The sequence below is a fragment of the Haliotis asinina genome, chromosome 3, assembly GCF_037392515.1.
Source record: "Haliotis asinina isolate JCU_RB_2024 chromosome 3, JCU_Hal_asi_v2, whole genome shotgun sequence".
Classification (NCBI taxonomy): domain Eukaryota; kingdom Metazoa; phylum Mollusca; class Gastropoda; order Lepetellida; family Haliotidae; genus Haliotis; species Haliotis asinina.
In genome coordinates this window covers 87,866,056-87,893,335 of record NC_090282.1, presented here as the reverse complement: position 1 = coordinate 87,893,335, position 27,280 = coordinate 87,866,056, and the positions used below count along the sequence as shown (strand labels likewise).

General features: G+C 42.5%; 1 protein-coding gene across 1 annotated transcript in view; it reads left to right on the top strand.

Moving 5' to 3' along the window:
- Window positions 1-25,962, top strand: part of LOC137277188 (adenosine deaminase-like) — a 67,257-nt gene extending 41,295 nt beyond the window's left edge. Inside the window, exons 6-8 of the mRNA XM_067808863.1 lie at window positions 5,372-5,541; window positions 23,437-23,563; window positions 25,655-25,962. Coding sequence (XP_067664964.1) covers window positions 5,372-5,541; window positions 23,437-23,563; window positions 25,655-25,747 — 390 coding nt within the window. The 3' untranslated portion in view covers window positions 25,748-25,962. The remainder of the gene's footprint in view (window positions 1-5,371; window positions 5,542-23,436; window positions 23,564-25,654) is intronic.
- Window positions 25,963-27,280: the final 1,318 nt, after the last annotated feature.

The following is a 27,280-nucleotide window of genomic DNA, read 5'->3' as shown; positions in this document are numbered from 1 at the left end:
TTGGTTTTTTAAAAGAAATTGATTTTTTGGTAGAATTTTGAAAATTATGTTGTGTAAATAGATGCATTTTAATGATTGGTAGTTTGAATTAGTAACTTGAATCGTTGGTGGCTGTACCCTCAAAGGGGGTTGAAGTATTGTAAAATTATTGTCCTCCTGAGAGGGTACGTAAGTCCACAAACATTCACAGTAAATTTAAATCTACCAGGATTTTAATCGTAGCATTCATGTTCTTTTAATTTCGGCTAACTTTTCATACAATCGCCAGCAGCTGAAAGGATGGTGTAAATCCAACTAGGGACCATGCAGGTAGCAAAGGTACTGTAAGTCCCCATGGTTCCTAGTGTGGTGATCTACCTTCTGTTGTTGGCGATCTATAGTCTGTTTTTATATTGTATTGTCTAAATAGTGCTATTAGTTTTAACTTTCCATGCTAGTTTTAATTGAAGTTGTGATATTCTAGTTGTTTTACTGTCCTTCGTTGACGGGTTTTTATGATTTATATATGCTCTTTTTTATTGTTGAATGTTCTCGTCACGATATGGCTGAGATATTGCCGATGTGACGTTAAGTATTAACTCACTCACTCACTCACTCACCCTAAGTTATATTGTTGTCTCACGTCCATACCCTAACTTGTATTGTTGTCTCACGTCCATACTCTAAGTTGTATTGTTGTCTCACGTCCATACCCTCACTTGTATTGTTGTCTCACGTCCATACCCTAACTTGTATTGTTGTCTCACGTCCATACCCTAAGTTATATTGTTGTCTCACGTCCATACCCTAACTTGTATTGTTGTCTCACGTCCATACTCTAAGTTGTATTGTTGTCTCACGTCCATACCCTACGTTGTATTGTTGTCTCATGTCCATAACTTAAGTTGTATTGTTGTCTCATGTCAATACCCTAAGTTGTATTGTTGTCTCAAATCCATACCTTAAGTTGTATTGTTGTCTCATATCCATACCTTAAGTTGTATTGTTGCATCCTGTCCATACCCTAAGTTGTATTGTTGTATCCTGTCCATACCCTAAGTTGTATTGTTGTATCCTGTCCATACCCTAACTTGTATTGTTGTCTCACGTCCATACCCTAACTTGTATTGTTGTCTCATTCCATAACTTAAGTTGTATTGTTGTCTCATATCCATACCTTAAGTTGTATTGTTGTATCCTGTCCATACCCTAAGTTGTATTGTTGTATCCTGTCCATAACTTAAGTTGTATTGTTGTCTCATATCCATACCTTAAGTTGTATTGTTGTATCCTGTCCATACCCTAAAGTGTATTGTTGTCTCACGTCCAAACCCTAACTTGTATTGTTGTCTCACGTCCATACTCTAAGTTGTATTGTTGTCTCACGTCCATACCCTAACTTGTATTGTTGTCTCACGTCCATACCCTAACTTGTATTGTTGTATCACGTCCATACCCTAAGTTGTATTGTTGTCTCATATCCATAACTTAAGTTGTATTGTTGTCTCATATCCATACCTTAAGTTGTATTGTTGTATCCTGTCCATACCCTAACTTGTGTTGTTGTCTCATGTCAATACCCTAAGTTGTATTGTTGTCTCATATCCATAACTTAAGTTGTATTGTTGTCTCATATCCATACCTTAAGTTGTATTGTTGTATCCTGTCCATACCCTAACTTGTATTGTTGAAACATAAATATAGCAGTTATAAATCCTTATTTACAGATGGGTCCAAGGACGGTGGCGCAGTGGCTTGTGCCACTGTCATTGGATCCAGAACAATATCTTCTAGATTACCAGACAACAGTTCTATTTTTACCGCTGAGGCTAACGCCATATTAACAGCTCTCAAATATATTCAAAGACGCCATAAACATAAACAATATATAATCTATTCCGACTCTCTTTCTTGCCTTCAGGCTATTAAAAATATCTCTTGTAAACATCCACTTTTAATAGAAATTATTGAATTATATAATGATCTTGCTACTGGCCAATACGACATCGTCTTCTGTTGGTTACCCAGCCACGTTGGCATTTCCGGTAACGCAATGGTCGATCTTGCTGCTAAGGCAGCACTTAACAAATCTGTGCAACCACTTCGTATTCCTTATTCTGACTACAAAGCTAGCATTAGAGCTTACACTCGTGATCTGATGCAGAAGAAGTGGGACACCCAAGTAGGTATAAATAAACTACATGAAATAAAACCCTACATTGGTTATACATACTTGGGTTGTCAGTCCAGATTTGAAGAAGTCATTTTGCGACGATGTCGTATTGGCCATACAAGATACACTCATGCATACCTTTTAAAAGGTGAGGATCCTCCGTTTTGTATCCCTTGTGATGAGAGAGTCACGGTCAAGCATATTCTGCTTGACTGTGTTGAATTCTCCATCACAAGGGATAAATTTTTCAATGTCAAAACTATCAAGGACCTTTTTAGCACTGTTAGTTGTCATTTAATCATTGGTTTTTTAAAAGAAATTGATTTTTTGGTAGAATTTTGAAAATTATGTTGTGTAAATAGATGCATTTTAATGATTGGTAGTTTGAATTAGTAACTTGAATCGTTGGTGGCTGTACCCTCAAAGGGGGTTGAAGTATTGTAAAATTATTGTCCTCCTGAGAGGGTACGTAAGTCCACAAACATTCACAGTAAATTTAAATCTACCAGGATTTTAATCGTAGCATTCATGTTCTTTTAATTTCGGCTAACTTTTCATACAATCGCCAGCAGCTGAAAGGATGGTGTAAATCCAACTAGGGACCATGCAGGTAGCAAAGGTACTGTAAGTCCCCATGGTTCCTAGTGTGGTGATCTACCTTCTGTTGTTGGCGATCTATAGTCTGTTTTTATATTGTATTGTCTAAATAGTGCTATTAGTTTTAACTTTCCATGCTAGTTTTAATTGAAGTTGTGATATTCTAGTTGTTTTACTGTCCTTCGTTGACGGGTTTTTATGATTTATATATGCTCTTTTTTATTGTTGAATGTTCTCGTCACGATATGGCTGAGATATTGCCGATGTGACGTTAAGTATTAACTCACTCACTCACTCACTCACCCTAAGTTATATTGTTGTCTCACGTCCATACCCTAACTTGTATTGTTGTCTCACGTCCATACTCTAAGTTGTATTGTTGTCTCACGTCCATACCCTCACTTGTATTGTTGTCTCACGTCCATACCCTAACTTGTATTGTTGTCTCACGTCCATACCCTAAGTTATATTGTTGTCTCACGTCCATACCCTAACTTGTATTGTTGTCTCACGTCCATACTCTAAGTTGTATTGTTGTCTCACGTCCATACCCTACGTTGTATTGTTGTCTCATGTCCATAACTTAAGTTGTATTGTTGTCTCATGTCAATACCCTAAGTTGTATTGTTGTCTCAAATCCATACCTTAAGTTGTATTGTTGTCTCATATCCATACCTTAAGTTGTATTGTTGCATCCTGTCCATACCCTAAGTTGTATTGTTGTATCCTGTCCATACCCTAAGTTGTATTGTTGTATCCTGTCCATACCCTAACTTGTATTGTTGTCTCACGTCCATACCCTAACTTGTATTGTTGTCTCATTCCATAACTTAAGTTGTATTGTTGTCTCATATCCATACCTTAAGTTGTATTGTTGTATCCTGTCCATACCCTAAGTTGTATTGTTGTATCCTGTCCATAACTTAAGTTGTATTGTTGTCTCATATCCATACCTTAAGTTGTATTGTTGTATCCTGTCCATACCCTAAAGTGTATTGTTGTCTCACGTCCAAACCCTAACTTGTATTGTTGTCTCACGTCCATACTCTAAGTTGTATTGTTGTCTCACGTCCATACCCTAACTTGTATTGTTGTCTCACGTCCATACCCTAACTTGTATTGTTGTATCACGTCCATACCCTAACTTGTATTGTTGTCTCATATCCATAACTTAAGTTGTATTGTTGTCTCATATCCATACCTTAAGTTGTATTGTTGTATCCTGTCCATACCCTAACTTGTGTTGTTGTCTCATGTCAATACCCTAAGTTGTATTGTTGTCTCATATCCATAACTTAAGTTGTATTGTTGTCTCATATCCATACCTTAAGTTGTATTGTTGTATCCTGTCCATACCCTAACTTGTATTGTTGTCTCATATCCATACCTTAAGTTGTATTGTTGTCTCATATCCATACCCTAAGTTGCATTGTTGTCTCACGTCCATAACTTAAGTTGTGGTGTTGTCTCATGTCAATACCCTAAGTTGTATTGTTGTCTCATATCCATAACTTAAGTTGTATTGTTGTCTCATATCCATACCTTAAGTTGTATTGTTGTATCCTGTCCATACCCTAAGTTGTATTGTTGTCTCACGTCCATAACCTAAGTTGTATTGTTGTCTCATATCCATACCTTACGTTGTGTTGTTGCATCCTGTCCATAACTTAAGTTGTATTGTTGTCTCACGTCCATACCCTAACTTGTATTGTTGTCTCATTCCATGACTTAAGTTGCATTGTTGTCTCATATCCATACCCTAAGTTGTATTGTTGTCTCACGTCCATAACTTAAGTTGTGTTGTTGTCTCATGTCAATACCCTAAGTTGTATTGTTGTCTCATATCCATAACTTAAGTTGTATTGTTGTCTCATATCCATACCTTAAGTTGTATTGTTGTATCCTGTCCATACCCTAACTTGTATTGTTGTCTCATATCCATACCTTAAGTTGTATTTTTGTCTCATATCCATATCCATACCTTAAGTTGTATTGTTGTATCCTGTCCATACCTTAAGTTGTATTGTTGTATCCTGTCCATACCCTAAGTTGTATTGTTGTATCCTGTCCATACCCTAACTTGTGTTGTTGTCTCATATCCATACCCTAACTTGTGTTGTTGTCTCATATCCATAACTTAAGTTGTATTGTTGTCTCGTATCCATACCTTAAGTTGTATTGTTTTATCTTGTCCATACCTTAAGTTGTATTGTTGTATCCTGTCCATACCTAAGTTGTATTGTTGTCTCATGTTCATACATTAAGGTGTGTTGTTGTTTCCTGTCCATACCTTAAGTTGTATTGTTGTATCCTATCCATACCTTAAGTTGTTTTGTTGTATCCAGTCCATACCCTAAGTTGTATTGTTGTTTCATGTCCTTACCCTAAGTTGTGTAATTGTTTCCTGTCCATACCTTAGGCTATGTTGCTGTTTCCTGTCCATAATGAGTGCCTGTATTGTTGTCTCGTGTTCATACCTTAAGTTGTATCTTTGTTTCCTGTCCATACCTAAGTTGTATTGTTGTCTCATGTTCATACATTAAGGTGTGTTGTTGTTTCCTGTCCATATCTGAAGCTGTCTTGTTGTGTCATGTCCATACATGTTTTGATTTTTCGTTCTAGGCTCTTGATGAGTATCACGTTGAAAGAATCGGCCACGGCTACCGAAGTCTCGATTGTGAAAAGGTGTACCAGAGACTGCTGAAAGAGGGGATTCATCTTGAAACATGCCCAATATCTTCAGTCTTCACCGGAGGTGCTCCTAATGGAAAGGTCATCCACCCTATATTGAGGTAAACTGAACAAAGAGTGAAGGTGAAACTATTTTTTATCATGGTTTTCTCGTCAGGTCTGTTGGTATACCTTTGTTATGCTTTCCTTGTCAGATGTGTTGGTCACCTCCTTTTATCTGTTACTCATGAGGCGTGTTGGTCACGTAATGTTATGTTTTACTTGTCAGATCCATTGGTCTCCTTCTGTTATGCTTTAGTCGTCAGGTGTGTTGGGCAACCTTTGTTATGCTTAGTTGTCAGCTGTGTTGGCCACCATCTGTCTGGCTACCATCGGGTACCAAATTTACAGCTGGATGAACTTGGTCTATGTAGACGTAAATATCTTGTTCAAGGATACTACGCAAATGTGCCCACCTCGGGACCCGAACCAAGATGTCTCCACTAGGGATCGAACCAGTATGTTTCGCATGATAGACAGACGCTTCACCACTACCTTAAATATTGCCTGGTTAGTGTGTGTTTTCACTGGTCATCTCCCCAGTACGTGTGTTGTGACTTGTTATCTCCCTAGTATGTGATGTCACTGACTATCTCATGACGACTGTGTGTTTTCACCGGTTAATTCCCAAATGTGAGTTATCACTTCTTATCTCCCCAGTGTATCTTGTCACTGGGTATCTCCGAAGTGTGTGTTGTCACTGGGTATCTACGAAGTGTGTGTTGTGACTGGGTATTTTCCGAGTGTATATTGTCACTGGTTATGCTTCCAGTGTGTCTTCTGGCAGTGTTGAGTGTGACTGTCATCTCACCAGTGTGTGTTGTCACTGGTTATGTCCCCAGTGTGTGATGTCACTGGTTAACTACTGAGTGTGTGCTGTGACTGGTTATCTCCTCTGTGTGTGTGATGACTGGTTATTTCCCAGCGTGCGTTATGACTGATTATCTCCCAAGTGTGTGTTCATACTGCTTGTCTCGACAGAGTGTGTCGTCATTGGTTATCTTTCAAGTGTGCATCGTGATTGGTTGTCTTCAAGTGTGTGTTTTGATTGTCTTCAAGTGTCTGGTTATCTTACGAGAGTGTGGTGTGACTGTCATCTCCCGAACGTGAGTTGTCACTGATTACCTCCACAGTGAGCGTTTTCAGTTGTTATCTTCCAGTGTGTGTTGTGATTGGTTATCTCCCTAGTGTTTGTTGTGACTGTGACCGGAAATCATGAAATTAATGCGTCACGATATTAATGCGAGCTCTGGAATCTGTTTTGACAGAATGTGACACCCTGAATCTTTTATGTTTAATTTCTTTCCACATTTGTTATCTATCAAATAACCTGAATAGAGCTTGTTAAGCAATGAATGGAAACGAGCTGACGGTATTTTGATTTCACTGCCATATGTGAGCATGTGGTTGCTTGCTACTACTTGTCTTATGACAACATTTATAAACCTAATCTGACTTCAAAAAATTCAAAGGTGAGCAACATCGCAAAATGATCATCTGTGGTTGAAGAATGACCAGTGATTAACCAATGATAATTGCATGTGACTTGAAATACTTTCATTGAGGAAGTGACCTGTATTGGTGTAGTGTAGTGGTATCACTTCCGCTATTGTTACATACTAGTAATTTAACCATGAAAAGATTCAGTGGATGTCAGTTACTGTCATGGAAATTATCGCTCATTACCCAATTAATATCATGAGAGATGTCTCAGAAATGCGTCATTATAGTAATGCCAGTAGAGAGCAGACGCATTTGCATCAATGAAATGCTTGCATCAATTTCATGATTACCCAGTAAGTGTTGTCACTGGTCATCTCCCAAGAGTGTGTATTGTCACTTGTTACCTTCCAGTGTCTGTTGTGACTCTTTACTTCACAACTGTATATTGCAACTGGCTATCTCCCGAGTGTGTATTGTCACTGGCTATCTCCCCAGTGTGTATTGTCACTGGTTATCTCCCCAGTGTGTATTGTCACTGGTTCTCTCCCCAGTGTGTATTGTCACTGCTTATATCCATAGTGCGTATTGTCACTGGATATCTCCCCAGTGTGTATTGTCACTGATTATCTCCCCAGTGTACACGGTAACTGGCTATCTCCTCAGTGTCTATTGTCACTGGTTATCTCCATAGTGTGTATTCTCACTGGATATTTCCATAGTGTGTATTGTCAATGCTTATATCCATAGTGTGTATTGTCACTGGATATCTCCCAATTGTGTATTCTTACTGGTTGTCTCCATAGTGTGTATTGTAACTGCTTATCTCCATAGTGTGTATTGTAACTGGCTATCTCCATAGTGTTCATTTCCACTGCTTATCTCCCCAGTGTGTATTGTAACTGGCTATCTCCATAGTGTGTATTGTCACTGGTTATCTCCATAGTGTATATTGTCACTGGATATCTCCCCAGTGAGTATTCTCACTGGACATCTTCTCAGTGTGTATTGTCACTGGCTATCTCCATAGTGTGTATTCCCACTGGCTATCTCCCCAGTGTGTATTGCCACTGGAAATCTCCTCAGTGTGTATTATCATTGGTTATCTCCATAGTGTGTATTGTCACTGGATATCTCCCCATTGTGTATTGTAACTGGATATCTCCCCAGTGTGTATTGTCACTGGTTATCTCCTCAGTGTGTATTGTCACTGGTTATCTCCCCAGTGAGTATTGTCACTGGATATCTCCCCATTGTGCATTGTAACTGGATATCTCCCCAGTGTGTATTGTCACTGGTTATCTCATCAGTGTGTATTGACACTGGATATCTCCCCAGTGTGTATTGTCACTGGATATCTATCCAGTGTATATTGCCACTGGATATCTCCCCATTGTGCATTGTCACTAGATATCTCCCCATCGTGCATTGTCACTGGATATCTATCCAGTGTGTATTGTCAGTGGTTATCTCCATAGTGTGTATTGTCACTGGAGATCTCCCCAGTGTGCATTGTCACCTGCTAGCTCCCCATTGTGTATTGTCACTGGATATCTATCCAGTGTGTATTGTCAGTGGTTATCTCCATAGTGTGTATTGTCACTGGATATCTCCCCAGTGTGCATTGTCACCTGCTAGCTCCCCATTGTGTATTGTCACTGGATATCTCCTCAGTGTGTATTGTCCCTTGCTATCTCCATAGTTTGTATTGTCACTGGCTATCTCCATAGTGTGCATTGGCACTGGTTATTTCCTCAGTGTGTATTGTCATTGGTTATCTCCCCAGTGAGTATTGTCACTGGATATCTCCCAAGTGTGTATTGTCACTGGTTCTCTCCCCAGTGTGTATTGTCACTGGTTATCTCCCCAGTGTGTATTGTCAATGGATATCTCCACAGTGTGTATTGTCACTGGTTATCTCCCCAGTGTGTATTGTCACTGGTTATCTCCCCAGTGTGTATTGTCACTGGATATCTCCCCAGTGTGTATTGTTACTGGTTATCTCCCCAGTGTGCATTTTCAGTGGTTATCTCCCCAGTGTGTGTTGTCACTCGCTGTCTCCCAAGTTTGTGTTGTCACAAGTTCCTCCCCACTGTGTGTTGTGACTGGTTGTGTCCACAGTGTGTGTTTTGACTGGTTGTCTCACCAGTGTGTGTTTTGACTGGTTGTCTCCCCAGTTTGTGTTTTTGACTGGTTGTCTCCCCAGTGTGTGTTGTGAATGCTTATCGGTTATCTCCCCAGTGTGTATTGTCACTGGTTATCTCCAAAGTGTGCATTGAAACTTCTTATCTCCTCAGTGTGTGTTCTCACTGGTTATCTCCCCAGTGTGTATTGTCACTGAATATCAAGCCAGTGTGTATTCTCACTGGATATCTCCCCAGTGTGTATTGTCACTGGCTATCTCCATAGTGAGTATTGTCAGTGCTTATCTCCATGGTGTGTATTGTCACTGGATATCTCGCCAGTGTGCATTGTCACTAGCTATCTCCCTATTGTGTATTGTCACTGGTTATCTCCCCAGTGTGTGTTGTCACTGGATATCTCAACAGTGTGTATTGTCACTGGTTATCTTCTCAGTGTGTATTGTCACTGGATATCTCCCCAGTGTGTATTGTCACTGGATATCTATCCAGTGTGTGTTGTCACTCGTTGTCTCCCATGTTTGTGTTGTCACAGGTTTTTCCTCACTGTGTGCTGTGACTGTTTGTGACCCCAGTGTGTGTTTTGACTGGTTGTCTCCCCAGTGTGTGTTTTCACTGGTTATCTCCCCAGTAAGTATTGTCACTGAATATCTCCTCAGTGTGTATTGCCACTGATTATCTCCCCAGTGTATATTGTAACTGACTATCTCCCCAGTATGTGTTGTGACTGGTAATCTCCATAGTGTGTATTGTCACTGGATATCTCCCCAGTGTGAATTGTCACTGAAAATCTCCTCAGTGTGTACTGTCACTGGCTATCTCCATCGTGTGTATTGTCAGTGAATATCTCCCCAGTATGTATCGCCACTGGCTATCTCCATAGTGTGTATTGTCACTGGATATCTCCCCAGTGAAAATTGTCACTGGATATCTCCTCAGTGTGTATTGTCACTGGCTATCTCCATAGTGTGTTTTTCCACTGGCTATCTCCATAGTGTGCATTGGCACTGGTTCTTTCCTCAGTGTGTATTGTCACTGGTTACCTCCCCAGTGAGTATTGTCACTGGTAATCTCCCCAGTGGATTTTGTCACTGGATATCTCCTAGTGTGTATTGTTACTGGTTATCTCCGCAGTGAGTACTGTCACTGGTTCTCACCCCAGTGTGTCTTATCACTGGATATCTCCCCAGTTTGTATAATCACTGGTTATCTCCATAGTGTTCATTGCCACTGGTTATCTCACCAGTGTGTATTGTCACTGGATATCTCGCCAGCGTGTATTGTCACTTGTTATCTCCATAGTGTGTATTGCCACTGGTCATCTCCCCTGTGTGTATTGTCACTGAATATCTAGTCAGTGTGTATTGCCACTTGATATCTCCCCAGTGTGTATTGTCACTGGCTATCTCCATAGTGTCTATTGCCACTGAATATCTCCCCAGTGTATATTGTAACTGACTATCTCCCCAGTATGTGTTGTGACTGGTTATCTCCATAGTGTGTATTGTCACTGGATATCTCCCCAGTGTCTATTGTCACTGAATATCTCCTCAGTGTGTATTGTCACTGGCTATCTCCATAGTGTGTATTGTCACTAGATATCTCCCAGTGTGTATTGCCACTTGCTATGTCCATAGTGTGTTTTGCCACTGGCTATCTTCATAGTGTATATTATCACTGGCTATCTTCCCAGTGTGTATTGTCAATCAATATCACCCCAGTGTGTATTCTCACTGGATATCTCCCCAGTGTTTATTGTCACTGGATATCTCAACAGTGTGTATTGTCACTGATTATCTCCTCAGTGTGTATTGTCACTGGATATCTCCCCAATGTGTATTGTCACTGGTTATATCCCCAGGATGTGTTGTCACTGGATATCTCCCCAGTGTATGTTGTCATTGGTTTTCTCCTCAGTGTGTCTTGTCACTGGATATCTCCCCAGTATGTATTGTCACTGGATATTTATCCAGTTTGTATTGCCACTGGATATCTCCCCATTGCGTATTGTCACTGAATATCTAACCATTGTGTACTGTCCCTGGATATCTATCCAATGTGTATTGTCACCGACTATCTCCATAGTGTGTTTTGTCAGTGGTTATCTCCATAGTGTGTATTGTCACTGGTTATCTGCATAGTGTTCATTGCCACTGGTTATCTCCTCAGTGTGTATTGTCACTGGTTTTCTCCCCAGTGTGTCTCGTCACTGGTTATCTCCCCAGTGTGTATTGTCACTGGTTATCTCCCCAGTCTGTCTCGTTAATGGTCATCTCCATAGAATGTGTTGCCACTTGTTATCTCCCCAGTGTGCATTTTCAGTGGTTATCTCCCCAGTGTGTGTTGTCACTCGCTATCTCCCAAGTTTGTGTTGTCACAGGTTTTTCCTCACTGTGTGTTGTGACTGGCTGTGTCCCCAGTGTGTATTGTCACTGGCTATCTCCATTGTGTATTGTCACTGATTATCTCCCCAGTGTATATTGTAACTGACTATCTCCCCAGTATGTGTTGTCACTGGTTATCTCCATAGTGTGTATTGTCACTGGATATCTTGCCAGTGTGTATTGTCACTGAATATCTCCTCAGTGTGTATTGTCACTGGCTATCTCCATAGTGCGTATTGTCACTGGCCATCTCCCCAGTGTGTATTGCCACTGGCTATCTCCATAGTGTGTATTGTGACTGGCTATCTCCATAGTGTGTATTTCCACTGGCTATCTCCAAAGTGTCCATTGGCACTGGTTATTTCCTCAGTGTGTATTCTCACTGGTTATCTCCCCAGTGAGTATTGTCACTGGTTATCTCCCCAGTGTGTATTCTCACTGGATATCCCCCCAGTGTGTGTTGTCACTGGTTTTCTCCTTAGTGTCTATTGTCACTGGTTATATCCCCAGTGTCTATTGTCAGTGTATATCTATCCAGTGTGTATTGCCACTGAATATATCCCCATTGTGTGTTGTCGCTGGATATCTCCCCATCGTGCATTGTCACTGGATATATCCCCATTGTGTATTGTCACTGGATATTTCCCCAGTGTGTATTGTCACTGAATATCTCCTCAGTGTGTATTGCCACTGGATATCTCCCCAGTGTATATTGTAGCTGACTATCTCCCCAGTGTGTTTTGTGACTGGAAATATCCATAGTTTGTATTGTCACTGGATATCTCCCCAGTGTGTATTGTCACTGAACATCTCCTCAGTGTGTATTGTAACTGGCTATCTCCATAGTGTGTATTGTCACTGGATATCTCCCCAGTGTGTATTGCCACTGCCTATCTCCATAGTGTGTATTGTCACTGAATATCTCCCCATTGCGAATTGTCACTGGATATCTCCTCAGGGTGTATTGTCACTGGCTATCTCCATAGTGTGTATTTCCACTGCCTATCTCCATTCTGTGCATTAGCACTGGTTATTTCCTCAGTGTGTATTGTCACAGGTTCCCTCCCCAGTTAGTATTGTCACTGGTTATCTCCCCAGTGAGTATTGTCACTGGATATCTCTTGAGTGTGTATTGTAACTGGTTATCTCCGCAGTGAGTACTGACACTGGTTATCATCCCAGTGTGTCTCATCACTGAATATCTTCCCAGTTTGTATAATCACTGGCTATCTCCATAGTGTTCATTGCCACTGGATATCTCCCCAGCGTGTATTGTCACTGGATATCTCACCAGCGTGTATTCTCACTTGTTATCTCCATAGTGTGTATTGCCACTGGTTATCTCCCCAGTGTGTATTGTCACTGAACATCTCCTCAGTGTGTATTGCCACTGCATATCTCCCCGGTGTGTATTGTCACTGGCTATCTCCATAGTGTCTGTTGTCACTGATTATCTCCCCAGTGTATATTGTAGATGACTATCTCCCCAGTATGTGTTGTGACTGGTTATCACCATAGTGTGTATTGTCACTGGATATCTCACCAGTGTGTATTGTCACTGAATATCTCCTCAGTGTGTATTGTCACTGGCTATCTCCATAGTGTGTATTGTCACTAGATATCTCCCAAGTGTGTATTGCCACTGTCTATCTCCATAGTGTGTATTGTCACTGGATATCTCCCCAGTGTGTATTGTCACTGCCTATCTCCATAGTGTGTATTGCCACTGGCTATCTCCATAGTGTGTATTATCACTGGCTATCTTCCCAGTGTGTGTTATCACTGGATATCTCCCTAGTGGGTATTATCACTGGATATCTCCCAAGCGTGTATTGTCAGTGGTTGTCTCCATAGTGTGCATTGCCACTGGTTATCTCCTCAGTGTGTATTGTCACTGGTTATCTCCCCAGTGAGTACTGTCACTGGTTATCTCCCCAGTGTGTCTTGTCACTAGATATCTTCCCAGTTTGTATAATCACTGGTTATCTCCATAGTGTTCATTGCCACTGGCTATCTCCGCAGTGTATATTCTCACTGGATATCTCCCCAGCGTGTATTCTCACTGGTTATCTCCATAGTGTGTATTGCCACTGGTTATCTCCTCAGTGTGTATTCTCACTGGTTATCTCCCAAGTGAGTATTCTCAATTTTTATCTGGTTATCTCAATTGTCTTTATTGTCACTGAATGTCTCCCCAGTGAGTATTGTCACTGGATAACTCCTCACTGTGTATTGTCACTGCCTATCTCCATAGTGTGTATTATCACTGGATATCTTCTCACTGTGTGTTGCCACTGGATATCTCCCTAATGAGTATTCTCGCTGGACATATCCTCACTGTGTATTGTCACTGACTATGTCCATAGTGTGTTTTGCAACTGGCTATCTCCATACTGTGTATTATTACTGCCTATCTCCCCAGTGTGTATTGTCACTGATTATCTCGTCAGTGTGTATTTTCACTGGATATCTCCCCATTGTGTATTCTCACTGGTTATCTTCACAGTGTGCATTGTCAATGGTTATTTCCTCAGTGTGTATTGTCACTGGATATCTCCCCAGTGAGTATTCCACTGGATATCTCCTCAGTGTGTATTCTCACTGGCTATCTCCATAGTGTGTAGCATCACTGGCTATCTCCCCAGTGTGTATTGTCACTGGCTATCTCCATAGTGCATATTGTCAGTGGCTATCTCCCCAGTGTGTGTTGCCACTGGCTATCTCCATACTGTGTCTTGTCACTGAATATCTCCCCAGTCAGTATTCTTACTGGACATCTCCTCAGTGTTTATTGTCACTGGTTCTCTCCATAGTGTGTATTTCCAATGGCTATCTCCATAGTGTCCATTGGCACTGGTTCTTTCCTCAGTGTGCATTGTCACTGGTTATCTCCCCAGTGTGTATTGTCACTGGATATCTCCCCAGTGTGTTTTGTCACTGGTTATCTCCTCAGTGTGTATTGTCACTGGATATCTCCAAAGTGTGTATTGTCACTGGATCTCTCCCCAGTGTGTATTGTCACTGGTTATCTCCTCAGTGTGTACTGTCACTGGATATCTCCCCATTGTACATTGTCACTGGCTATCTCCCCATTGTGTATTGTCATTGGTTATCTCCTCAGTGTGTATTCTCACTGGACATCTCCCCAATGTGTATTGTCACTGGTTACATCCAAAGTATGTATTGTCACTGGATATCTCCCCAGTGTATATTGTCACTGGTTATCTTCTCAGTGTGTCTTGTCACTGGATATCTCCCCAGTATGTATTGTCACTGGTTATCTCCTCAGTGTGTCTTGTCACTGGATATCTCCCCATTGCGTATTGTCACTGAATATCTCCCCATTGTGTACTGTCCCTGGATATCTATCCAGTGTGTATTGTCACTGGATATCTCGCCAGTGTGCATTGTCACCTGCTATCTCCCCAGTGTGTATTGTCACTGGTTATCTCCATAGTGTTCATTGCCACTGGTTATCTCCTCAGTGTGTATTGTAACTGGTTTTCTCCCCAGTGTGTCTCGTCACTGGTTTTCTCCCCAGTGTGTATTGTCACTGGTTATCTCAATTGTCTTTATTGTCACTGAATGTCTCCCCAGTGAGTATTGTCACTGGATAACTCCTCACTGTGTATTGTCACTGCCTATCTCCATAGTGTGTATTATCACTGGATATCTTCTCACTGTGTGTTCCCACTGGATATCTCCCTAATGAGTATTCTCGCTGGACATATCCTCACTGTGTATTGTCACTGGCTATGTCCATAGTGTGTTTTGCAACTGGCTATCTCCATACTGTGTATTATTACTGCCTATCTCCCCAGTGTGTATTGTCACTGATTATCTCCTCAGTGTGTATTTTCACTGGATATCTCCCCATTGTGTATTCTCACTGGTTATCTTCATAGTGTGCATTGTCAATGGTTATTTCCTCAGTGTGTATTGTCACTGGATATCTCCCAAGTGAGTATTCCAATGGATATCTCCTCAGTGTGTATTCTCACTGGCTATCTCCATAGTGTGTAGCATCACTGGCTATCTCCCCAGTGTGTATTGTCACTGGCTATCTCCATAGTGCATATTGTCACTGGCTATCTCAGCAGTGTGTGTTGCCACTGGCTATCTCCATACTGTGTCTTGCCACTGGCTATCTCCATACTGTGTCTTGTCACTGGATATCTCCCCAGTCAGTGTTCTTACTGGATATCTCCTCAGTGTGTATTGTCACTGGCTCTCTCCATAGTGTGTATTTCCAATGGCTATCTCCATAGTGTCCATTGGCACTGGTTATTTCCTCAGTGTGCATTGTCACTGGTTATCTCCCCAGTGTGTATTGTCACTGGATGTCTCCCCAGTGTGTTTTGTCACTGGTTATCTCCTCATTGTGTATTGTCACTGGATATCTCCAAAGTGTGTATTGTCACTGGATATCTCCCCAGTGTGTATTGTCACTGGTTATCTCCTCAGTGTGTACTGTCACTGGACATCTCCCCATTGTACATTGTCACTGGCTATCTCCCCATTGTGTATTGTCATTGGTTATCTCCTCAGTGTGTATTCTCACTGGATATCTCCCCAATGTGTATTGTCACTGGTTACATCCAAAACATGTATTGTCACTGGATATGTCCCCAGTGTATATTGTCACTGGTTATCTCCTCAGTGTGTCTTCTCACTGGATATCTCCCCAGTATGTATTGTCACTGTTTATCTCCTCAGTGTGTCTTGTCACTGGATATCTCCCCATTGCGTATTGTCACTGAATATCTCCCCATTGTGTACTGTCCCTGGATATCTATCCAGTGTGTATTGTCACTGGATATCTCCCCAGTGTGCATTGTCACCTGCTATCTCCCCAGTGTGTATTGTCACTGGTTACCTCCATAGTGTTCATTGCCACTGGTTATCTCCTCAGTGTGTATCGTCACTGGTTTTCACCCCAGTGTGTCGCGTCACTGGTTTTCTCCCCAGTGTGTATTGTCACTGGTTATCTCCATAGTGTATTGTCACTGATTGTCTCCCCAGTGTACATTGTAACTGACTATCTCCCCAGTATGTGTTGTCACTGGTTATCTCCATAGTGTGTATTGTCACTGGATATCTTGCCAGTGTGTATTGTCACTGAATATCTCCTCAGTGTGTATTGTCACTGGCTATCTCCATAGTGCGTATTGTCACTGGCCATCTCCCCAGTGTGTATTGCCACTGGCTATCTCCATAGTGTGTATTGTCACTGGATATCTCCCCAGTGAGTATCGTTACTGGATATCTCCTCAGTGTGTATTGTGCCTGCCTATCTCCATAGTGTGTATTTCCACTGGCTATCTCCAAAGTGTCCATTGGCACTGGTTGTTTCCTCAGTGTGTATTCTCACTGGTTTTCTCCCCAGAGAGTATTGTCACTGGTTATCTCCCCAGTGTGTATTCTCACTGGATATCCCCCCATTGTGTGTTGTCACTGGTTATCTCCTTAGTGTGTATTGTCACTGGATATCTCCCCAGTGTCTATTCTCACTGTATATCTATCCAGTGTGCATTGTCACTGGATATATCCCCATTGTGTGTTGTCGCTGGATATCTCCCCATCGTGTATTGTCACTGGATATCTCCCCATTGTGTATTGTCACTGGATGTCTCCCCAGTGTGTATTGTCACTGAATATCTCCTCAGTGTGTATTGCCACTGGATATCTCCCCAGTGTATATTGTAACTGACTATCTCCCCAGTATGTGTTGTGACTGGTTATCTCCATAGTGTGTATTGTCACTGGATATCTCCCCAATGTGTGTTGTCACTGGTTATATCCCCAGTATGTATTGTCACTGGCTATCTCCCCAGTGTATATTGTCACTGGTTATCTCCTCAGTGTGTCTTGTCACTGGATAGTGGCAGTGTGTATTGCCACTGGATATCTCCCCATTGCGTATTGTCACTGAATATCTCCCCATTGTGTACTGTCCCTGGATATCTATCCAGTGCGTGTTGTCACTGGATATCTCCCCAGTGTGCATTGTCACCTGCTATCTCCCCAGTGTGTATTGTCACTGGTTATCTCCATAGTGTTCATTGCCACTGGTTATCTCCTCAGTGTGTATTGTCACTGGTTTTCTCCCCAGTGTGTCTCGTCACTGGTTTTCTCCCCAGTGTGTATTGTCACTGGTTTTCTCCCCAGTGTGTCTCGTTAATGGTCATCTCCATAGAATGTGTTGCCACTGGTTATCTCCCCAGTGTGCATTTTCAGTGGTTATCTCCCCAGTGTGTGTTGTCACTCGCTGTCTCCCAAGTTTGTCTTGTCACAGGTTTTTCCTCACTGTGTGTTGTGACTGGCTGTGTCCCCAGTGTGTATTGTCACTGGCTATCTCCATTGTGTATTGTCACTGATTATCTCCCCAGTGTATATTGTAACTGACTATCTCCCCAGTATGTGTTGTCACTGGTTTTCTCCATAGTGTGTATTGTCACTGGATATCTTGCCAGTGTGTATTGTCACTGAATATCTCCTCAGTGTGTATTGTCACTGGCTATCTCCATAGTGTGTATTGCCACTGGCTATCTCCATAGTGTGTATTGTCACTGGATATCTTCCCAGTGAGTATCGTTTCTGGATATCTCCTCAGTGTGTATTGTGACTGGCTATCTCCATAGTGTGTATTTCCACTGGCTATCTCCAAAGTGTCCATTGGCACTGGTTATTTCCTCAGTGTGTATTCTCACTGGTTGTCTCCCCAGAGAGTATTGTCACTGGTTATCTCCCCAGTGTGTATTGTCACTGGCTATCTCCATAGTGCATATTGTCACTGGCTATCTCCCCATTGTGTGTTGCCACTGCCTATCTCCATAGTGTGTCTTCTCACTGGATATCTCCCCAGTTAGTATTCTTACTGGATATCTCCTCAGTGTGTATTGTCACTGGCTCTCTCCATAGTGTGTATTTCCAATGGCTATCTCCATAGTGTCCATTGGCACTGGTTATTTCCTCAGTGTGCATTGTCACTGGTTATCTCCCCAGTGTGTATTGTCACTAGATATCTCCCCAGTGTGTTTTGTCACTGGTTATCTCCTCAGTGTGTATTGTCACTGGATATCTCCAAAGTGTGTACTGTCACTGGATGTCTCCCCAGTGTGTATTGTCACTGGTTATCTCCTCAGTGTGTACTGTCACTGGATATCTCCCCATTGTACATTGTCACTGGCTATCTCCCCATTGTGGATTGTCACTGGTTATCTCCTCAGTGTGTATTGTCACTGGATATCTCCCCAATGTGTATTGTCACTGGTTATATCCCCAGTATGTATTGTCACTGGATGTCTCCCCAGTGTATGTTGTCACTGATTATCTCCTCAGTGTGTCTTCTCACTGGATATCTCCCCAGTATGTATTGTCACTGGTTATCTCCTCAGTGTGTCTTGTCACTGGATATCTCCCCATTGCGTATTGTCACTGAATATCTCCCCATTGTGTACTGTCCCTGGATATCTATCCAGTGTGTATTGTCACATGCTATCTCCCCAGTGTGTATTGTCACTGGTTATCTCCATAGTGTTCATTGCCACTGGTTATCTCCTCAGTGTGTGTTGTCACTGGTTTTCTCCCCAGTGTGTCTCGTCACTGGTTGTCTCCCCAGTGTGTATTGTCACTGGTTATCTCCCCAGTGTGTCTCGTTAATGGTCATCTCCATAGAATGTGTTGCCACTGGTTATCTCCCCAGTGTGCATTTTCAGTGGTTTTCTCCCCAGTGTGTGTTGTCACTCGCTGTCTCCCAAGTATGTCTTGTCACAGGTTTTTCCTCACTGTGTGTTGTGACTGGCTGTGTCCCCAGTGTGTATTGTCACTGGCTATCTCCATAGTGCATATTGTCACTGGCTATCTTCCCAGTGTGTGTTGCCACTGGCTATCTCCATACTGTGTCTTGTCACTGGATATCTCCCCAGTGTGTATTGTCACTGGATATCTCCTCAGTGTGTATTGTCACTGGCTCTCTCCATAGTGTGTATTTCCAATGGCTATCTCCATAGTGTCCATTGGCACTGGTTATTTCCTCAGTGTGCATTGTCACTGGTTATCTCCCCAGTGTGTATTGTCACTGGATATCTCCCCAGTGTGTTTTGTCACTGGTTATCTCCTCAGTGTGTATTGTCACTGGATATCTCCAAAGTGTGTACTGTCACTGGTTATCTCCCCAGAGAGTATTGTCACTGGCTATCTCCATAGTGCATATTGTCACTGGCTATCTCCCCAGTGTGTGTTGCCACTGCCTATCTCCATAGTGTGTCTTCTCACTGGATATCTCCCCAGTTAGTATTCTTACTGGATATCTCCTCAGTGTTTATTGTCACTGGCTCTCTCCATAGTGTATATTTCCAATGGCTATCTCCATTGTGTGCATTGGTACTGGTTATTTCCTCAGTGTGTCTTATCACTGGATATCTCCCCAGTGTATGTTGTCACTGGTTATTTTCTCAGTGTGTATTGTCACTGGATATCTCCCCAGTGTGGATGGTCACTGGATGTCTATCCAGTGTGTGTTGCCACTGGATATCTCCCCAATGTGTATTGTCACTGGATATCTCCCCATTGTGTATTGTCAATGGATGTCTATCCAGTGTGTATTGTCAGTTTATATCTATCCAGTGCGTTTTGCCACTGCCTATCTCCATACTGTGTATTGTCACTGGATATCTCCCCAGTGTCCATTGTCACCTCCTACACCCTTTTGTCTATTCTCACAGGTTATCTCCATTTTGTGTATTCTCACTGAATATCTCCTCAGTGTGTATTGTCACCGGCTATCTCCATAGTGTGTATTGCCACTGGCTATCTCCATAGTGTGCATTGCCGCTGGTTCTTTCCTCAGTGTCTATTGTCACTGGATATCTCCCCAGTGTGTATTGTCACTGGATATCTATCCAGTGTGTATTGCCACTGGATATCTCCCCGTTGTGTTTTATCACTGGATGTCTCCCCATTGTGTATTGTCACTGGATATCTATCCAGTGTGTATTGTCAGTGGTTATCTCATCAGTGTGTATTGTCACTGGCTATCTCCATAGTGTGTATTGCCACTGGCTATCTCCATAGTGTGCATTGCCGCTGGTTATTTCCTCAGTGTGAATTGTCACTGGTTATCTCCCCTGTGAGTATTGTCACTGGTCATCTCCCAAGTGTGTCTCGTTAATGGTCATCTCCATAGTGTGTGTTGCCACTGGCTATCTCCCTAGTGTGCATTTTCAGTGGTTATCTCCCCAGTGTGTGTTGTCACTCGCTGTCTCCCAAGTTTGTGTTGTCACAGGTTTTTCCTCAGTGTGTGTTGTGACTGGTTGTGTCCCCAGTGTGTGTTTTGACTGGTTCTCTCCCCACTGTGAGTTTTCACTGGTTCTCTCCCCAGTTTGCGTTTTTGACTTGTTGTCCCTCCAGTGTGTGTTGTCAATGCTTATAAGTTATCTCCTCAGTGTGTGTTGTCACTGGTTATCTCCAAAGTGTGCATTGCCACTGGTTATCTCCTCAGTGTGTATTGTCACTGGTTGTGTCCCCAGTGTGTGTTGTGACTGGTTGTCTCAGCAGTCTGTGTTTTGACTGGTTATCTCCCCAGTTAGTGTTTTTGACTGGTTCTCTCCCAGTGTGTGTTCTGAATGCTTATCGGTTATCTCCCCAGTGTGTATTGTCGCTGCTTATCTCCTCAGTGTGTATTGTCACTGGCTATCTCCAAAGTGTGTATTGTCACTGGTTATCTCCTTAGTGTGCATTGCCACTGGTTATCTCCTCAGTGTGTATTGTCACTGGTTATCTCCCCGGTGAGTATTATCACTGGTTATCTCCCCAGTCTGTATTGTCACTGGATATCTCCTCAGTGTGTGTTGTCACTGGTTATCTCCCCAGTGTGTATTGTCACTGAATATCTCCCCAGTGTGTATTGTCACTGGATATCTCCCCAGTGTGTATTGTCACTGGCTTTCTTCATAGTATGTATTGTCACTGGTTATCTCAATAGTGTGTATTGTCACTGGATATCTCGCCAGTGTGTATAGTCACTGAATGTCTCCTCAGAGTGTATTTTCACTGACTATCTCCATAGTGGGTATTGTCACTGGATATCTCCCCAGTGTGTATTGCCACTGGCTATCTCCATAGTGTGTATTGTCACTGGATTTCTTCATAGTATGTATTGTCACTGGTTATCTCAATAGTGTGTTTTGTCACTGGATTTCTCCCAAGTGAGTTTTGTCACTTTACATCTCCTCAGTGTGCATTGGCACTGGATAATTCCCCAGTGTGTATTGTCACTGGATGTCTATCCAGTGTGTATTGCCACTGCCTATCTCCATAGTGTGTATTGTCACTGGATATCTCCCCAGTGTGCATTGTCACCTGCTACACCCCATTGTGTATTATCACTGGTTATCTCCATATTGTGCATTCTCACTGGACATCTCCTCAGTGTGTATTGTCACTGGCTACCTCCATAGTGTGTATTGCGACTGGCTATCTCCATAGTGTGCATTGCCGCTGGTTATTTCCTCAGTGTGTATTGTCACTGGATATCTCCCCAGTGTGTATTGTCACTGGACATCTACCCATTGTGTATTATCACTGGATATCTATCCAGTGTGTATTGTCAGTGGTTATCTCCTCAGTGTGTATTGTCACTGGCTATCTCCATACTGTGCATTGCCTCTGGTTATTTCCTCAGTGTGTATTGTCACTGGTTATCTCCTCAGTGTGTATTCTCACTCGATATCTCCCCAGTGTGTATTGTCACTGGATATCTCCCCAGTGTGTATTGTCACTGGTAATCTCCTCAGTGTGTATTGCCACTGGATATCTGCCCAGTGTGTATTGTCACTGGATATCTATCCAGTGTGTATTGCCACTGGATATCTCCTTATTGTGTATTATCACTGGATGTCTATCCAGTGTGTATTGTCACTGACTATATCCATAGTGTGTATTGTCAGTGGTTGTCTCCATAGTGTGCATTGCCGGTGGTTATCTCCTCAGTGTGTATTGTCACTGGTTATCTCCCCAGTGTGTATTGTCACTGGTTATCTCCCCAGTGTGTCTCGTTAATGGTCATCTCCATAGTGTGTGTTGCCACTGGTTATCTCCCTAGTGTGCATTTTCAGTGGTTATCTCCCCAGTGTGTGTTGTCACTCGCTGTCTCCCAAGTTTGTGTTGTCACAGGTTTTTCCTCACTGTGTGTTTTGACTGGTTGTGTCCCCAGTCTGTGTTTTGACTGGTCCTCTCCCCAGTGTGAGTTTTCACTGGTTCTCTCCCCAGTTTGTGTTTTTGACTGGTTGTCCCTCCAGTGTGTGTTGTCAATGCTTGTCGGTTATCTCCTCAGTGTGTGTTGTCACTGGTTATCTCCAAAGTGTGCATTGCCACTGGTTATGTCCTCAGTGTGTATTGTCACTGGATATCTCCTTAGTGTGTGTTGTCACTGGTTATCTCCATAGTGTGTATTGTCACTGAATATCTCCCCAGTGTGTATTGTCACTGGCTATCTCCATAGTGTGTATTGCCACTGGCTATCTCCATAGTGTGCATTGCCTCTGGTTATTTCCTCAGTGTGAATTGTCACTGGTTATCTTCCCAGTGTTTATTGCCACTGGTTATCTCCCCAGTGTGTCTCGTTAATGGTCATCTCCATAGTGTGTGTTGCCACTGGCTATCTCCCCAGTGTGCATTTTCAGTGGTTATCTCCCCAGTGTGTGTTGTCACTCGCTGTCTCCCAAGTTTGTGTTGTCACAGGTTTTTCCTCAGTGTGTGTTGTGACTGGTTGTCTCCCCAGTGTGTGTTTTGACTGGTTGTCTCCCCAGTGTGTGTTTTGACTGGTTGTCTCCCCAGTGTGTGTTGTGAATGGTTATCGCTTATCTCCCCAGTGTGGGTTGTCACTGGTTATCTCCCGAGTTTGGGTTGTCACTGGTTATCTCCCGAGTGTGGGTTGTGACTGGTTACCTGGTGACAGAGAACCACTCTCTCTTTCTGTCTCCTGCTCCAGGTTTGCCGAGGACAAGGCCAACTTTTCCCTGAACACCGACGACCCCACTGTCCTGGACAACACACTCACTGACGACTACCTCACTGCCAAGGAGTTTGGCTTGTCTGATGATCAGATCACACAGTCGGTAATTATATATCAAATGTCACCGACATTACTTTGTTATAGGAGCATTTATGTGTAGACTCACATGATACTTATTTGGATTAGGTGATACATGTGTAGTAGTGTCCATGGTACACATATTTACTCATCGTGCCTATGGTGCATGTTCTTACTTACTGCGAGCCATAATGCATCTATGTATTGGGAAGGTGTTTCAACAGTGCCATCATCACCTTTGCTTATCAGTATTCATGGCAAGAGGACAAGCTGGAACGGTGACACAGTAAAACGGTGACACAGAATTTGGCTGTAACGGCAACACAGTAAAACGGTGACACAGAATTTGGCTGTAACGGCGACACATATTTTTTCAACATGAAAATAATCACTAAGTTTTGTGTTTGTATATGATGTAGTAGCTTCGCTGGTTTATTGTTCTGACTGTACACACACGTTAGCAAATTAAGACTTCTTCCTTTCACATGCAATATATAAACGTCCTATTTTGTACACTTCACTCGACAGTACCGTGGATCTGTGCGCATGTTGTCAGGAGAGGCACAAGACTGAGATCGCCGTCTCGGTACTCCTTCCAGGCTGCAAAGATGTGCTTCTGTTCTATGTTGCTTTCGTTCATAGTGTAAAAACCTTGAAGTATACTTTGTGTACAGACTCTTTCCGTGTTGCCACAACCTCTAGTGTGCTGTACACAACACTGTGCACTTAAAAGAACCCACGAATCCATTGGTATATGGTCAGATGGTGGCCACATGAACACCTGCATACACCTAGTTGCAGGTACAGCAGCATGCAGTAAATATGGACAAAGCACCGTGACTATGTGTCCCAGACCACCCAGCTATAAATTGGGTACCTCGTTAGGATGAGAGAGCCATATTAAAACTCGGTGTGACTAGTGGCAGCAAGAGTTGTATACTCCCCAGGGAGTTGAGATTGATAATACGACGTGACGCTGAAACGGACATGCAGTGATCGAGGGAAGCAAATACCAGCACCTTGAGCAAGCAATAATTGCATGGGTATGTGCGCTATGTAGATCCCGTGCCGAGGTTGTTGGGGAGCCTTCACATCCACCGGAAAGTTCTTGGTGGGTTTGACTGGGCAGTATTTTCTGAGAAAAATCCCATTCGCTGACTGGGCTGCGTGTAGAGGGGGCGAGGGCCCTTAGCTGATGATGAACCTTATCGGCCTGACTGTGCCAGGATCACCCTCTCCCTCTCTCATCTATCTTAATCTGTAAAACATAATAACAAAAACAAGTAAAATCACCCACTCTTCTTCTGTGTCGTTGTCTTCGCCATTTCGGGATGGCTCTGGCTCTGTAACGTTGGCAACATCGAGACAACTTGCCTCTGTGGTGACAGTACTGGTTAAACTGATCTCAGTGGTGACAGTACTGGTTAAACTGATCTCTGTGGTGACAGTACAGGTTAAACTGATCTCTGTGGTGACAGTACTGGTTAAACTGATCTCTGTGGTGACAGTACCGGTTAAACTGATCTCTGTGGTGCACGTGAAGGTGGAATCTACAGGCTACACATGTTAGATATGTCCATCTTCGCATGTGTCCAACTGATAGTACATTGATTGTCTCCAACTGTTCTACAAACAACACACTTAGTTCTGGTGATGTTGAAATGTGCTCAACAACGTCTAGTTCAGTTGTGACACTGAGCGCTGAGCAGTCATTTGGACTTTTTATGTCAGCTTCTCAGACTGAGGTCATTGTTCATTCACGACGAGCTCATCATGTTCTTTTCTGTGGTCGACACATTCAGATGTGTAATTCTTTCATTGACAATTACTGCCTTGTAATATTTCCGTACATACACGTTTTTTTCTATATTCAAATGTCATACCCGACTGTTAAAACACCACCAAAATGCAAAATGTAGACATTGAAAAATCATTTTAACTGTAATCACATTAGAAGTGTCGTTATTTTCTTTTAAAGATTTATTGGAAATATGTCTTTATTGTGTTGATATCTAAAATATACAGTCGCCGTTCCGACCAGCGCTTGTCGGGCGCCGTTCTGGTTTGTGACCGTCATAGCTGGCCTCCATGAAACACACCTTTCCTTCCCATTCAGATATTCAACGCAGCGAGATCGTCCTTCCTGCCTGATGAGGAGAAGAGACTGCTTGTGTCGGAGCTGGTGACCGTGTACGGTGACCAGTGGTGACTGCAGCCACCAGCTTGTGGAAGAAGGAGACATGGGTAACAGGTCTGGGGCGTTATCTGGAGAAGATATCCCTAGAGGTGTTGGATGAGAAACTGAGATGGGTGATCGATACTCACACACGTGACACGGTGAACCAATCAGAGCTGCATGTTTACATCACCATTGTCTTCTGTCTTATGTAGTGAAGGAGAATAAATAATCTGTAAACCAGTCCGTAGGAGGTCTTCGGAGGTTTCGTGTTTGAGGGGACAGCTGGAGGAGGATTCTTGTGAAATGGGCCAGCTGGAATAGGATACGTGCCAACGGGAAGAGATGTCGTGGCCAATCTATATAAACCTAAAGTGTGATTCTCACTATACATTAGGTCATCTCTTGTTTTCCAGAATAACCGCATTTGAGGTTTTTGTTTTGGAGTAAGACCGCTTCCCAGGTTTTACTTTTCGTTAGTAGATCGCTTCCCAGGGATTACTTTTCCTAACTTTATATGAACATCAAGATTCAAATGATACATGAGTGTTTGAAATCAATTGAAAATTATCGTTCAAGATTATAGTCAGAATACAAAGCTTTTCCGACGCGGGATTGGAACCGCAATTCTCTCATCCGTTGGCAGACGCTCTACCCCACAGCCACCGGGCCAACGAAGGTGGAGGAGTTGAATTATCTAATTATAGTTACTGTCATTACATTGATTTTACGCGCTTCAGTTACTGTTATGTAGCTTCATTAAATGATCATCTACATTGTAACTAAGCATCATTGACGGTATATATGTTAGAGAAAACACTTCTCGGTTTTGGTAGACACTGTAAAACCATCGGGGTCGGGAAATCCCCCCCAACAGACAAACAGAATTGTGGACGGTAAGCTGTTTATTACACAGTCCAAAACTACAGACACGTTTGTTTGAGAGGTGTATAGAATATGGAGTACTCTTCAACTGCTTGATAACGTCAACAGTATATGAGTGTACACAGATGCGTCGCCCCTTGCTCTGGATAAACATCCTGTCTTACAGACGCGCTGTACAGTAAATACACGAAGTTGTGGAAAATACAACCTCAAAAGTTACAGTACATATCGCAACTAAATCAAGCAGGGACTAAACACCTAGAGACCAAGCCAAACTGAAGTCTCGCTTGTTATACACAGCTGTCCAAGTATATTGAGTCCCATTTAGTTACTTCAGACTGTACTGGTGTAAATCTAAATTATTCTGGCGACGGAAATTTGGTGATATTTGCACAGTTGTTAATTTTATTATATGCAGATGATACAATAATATTTGATTAATCGCCAATGGGACCACAAGATGCTTTGAACTCATTTAAGGACTATTGCAATTTATGGAAGCTAGAAGTGAATATAATCAAAACTAAAATATTAATATTTGGGGAAGAACCATCAAAAAGCACCAAAAATACATTTCATTTGGATGGTAAATTACTTGAAATAGGTCATAGTTATCCCTACCTCGGTATAACGCTCCTCAGAAATAGAAAACTCGTATCACGTATTTAAACTGTAACTAAT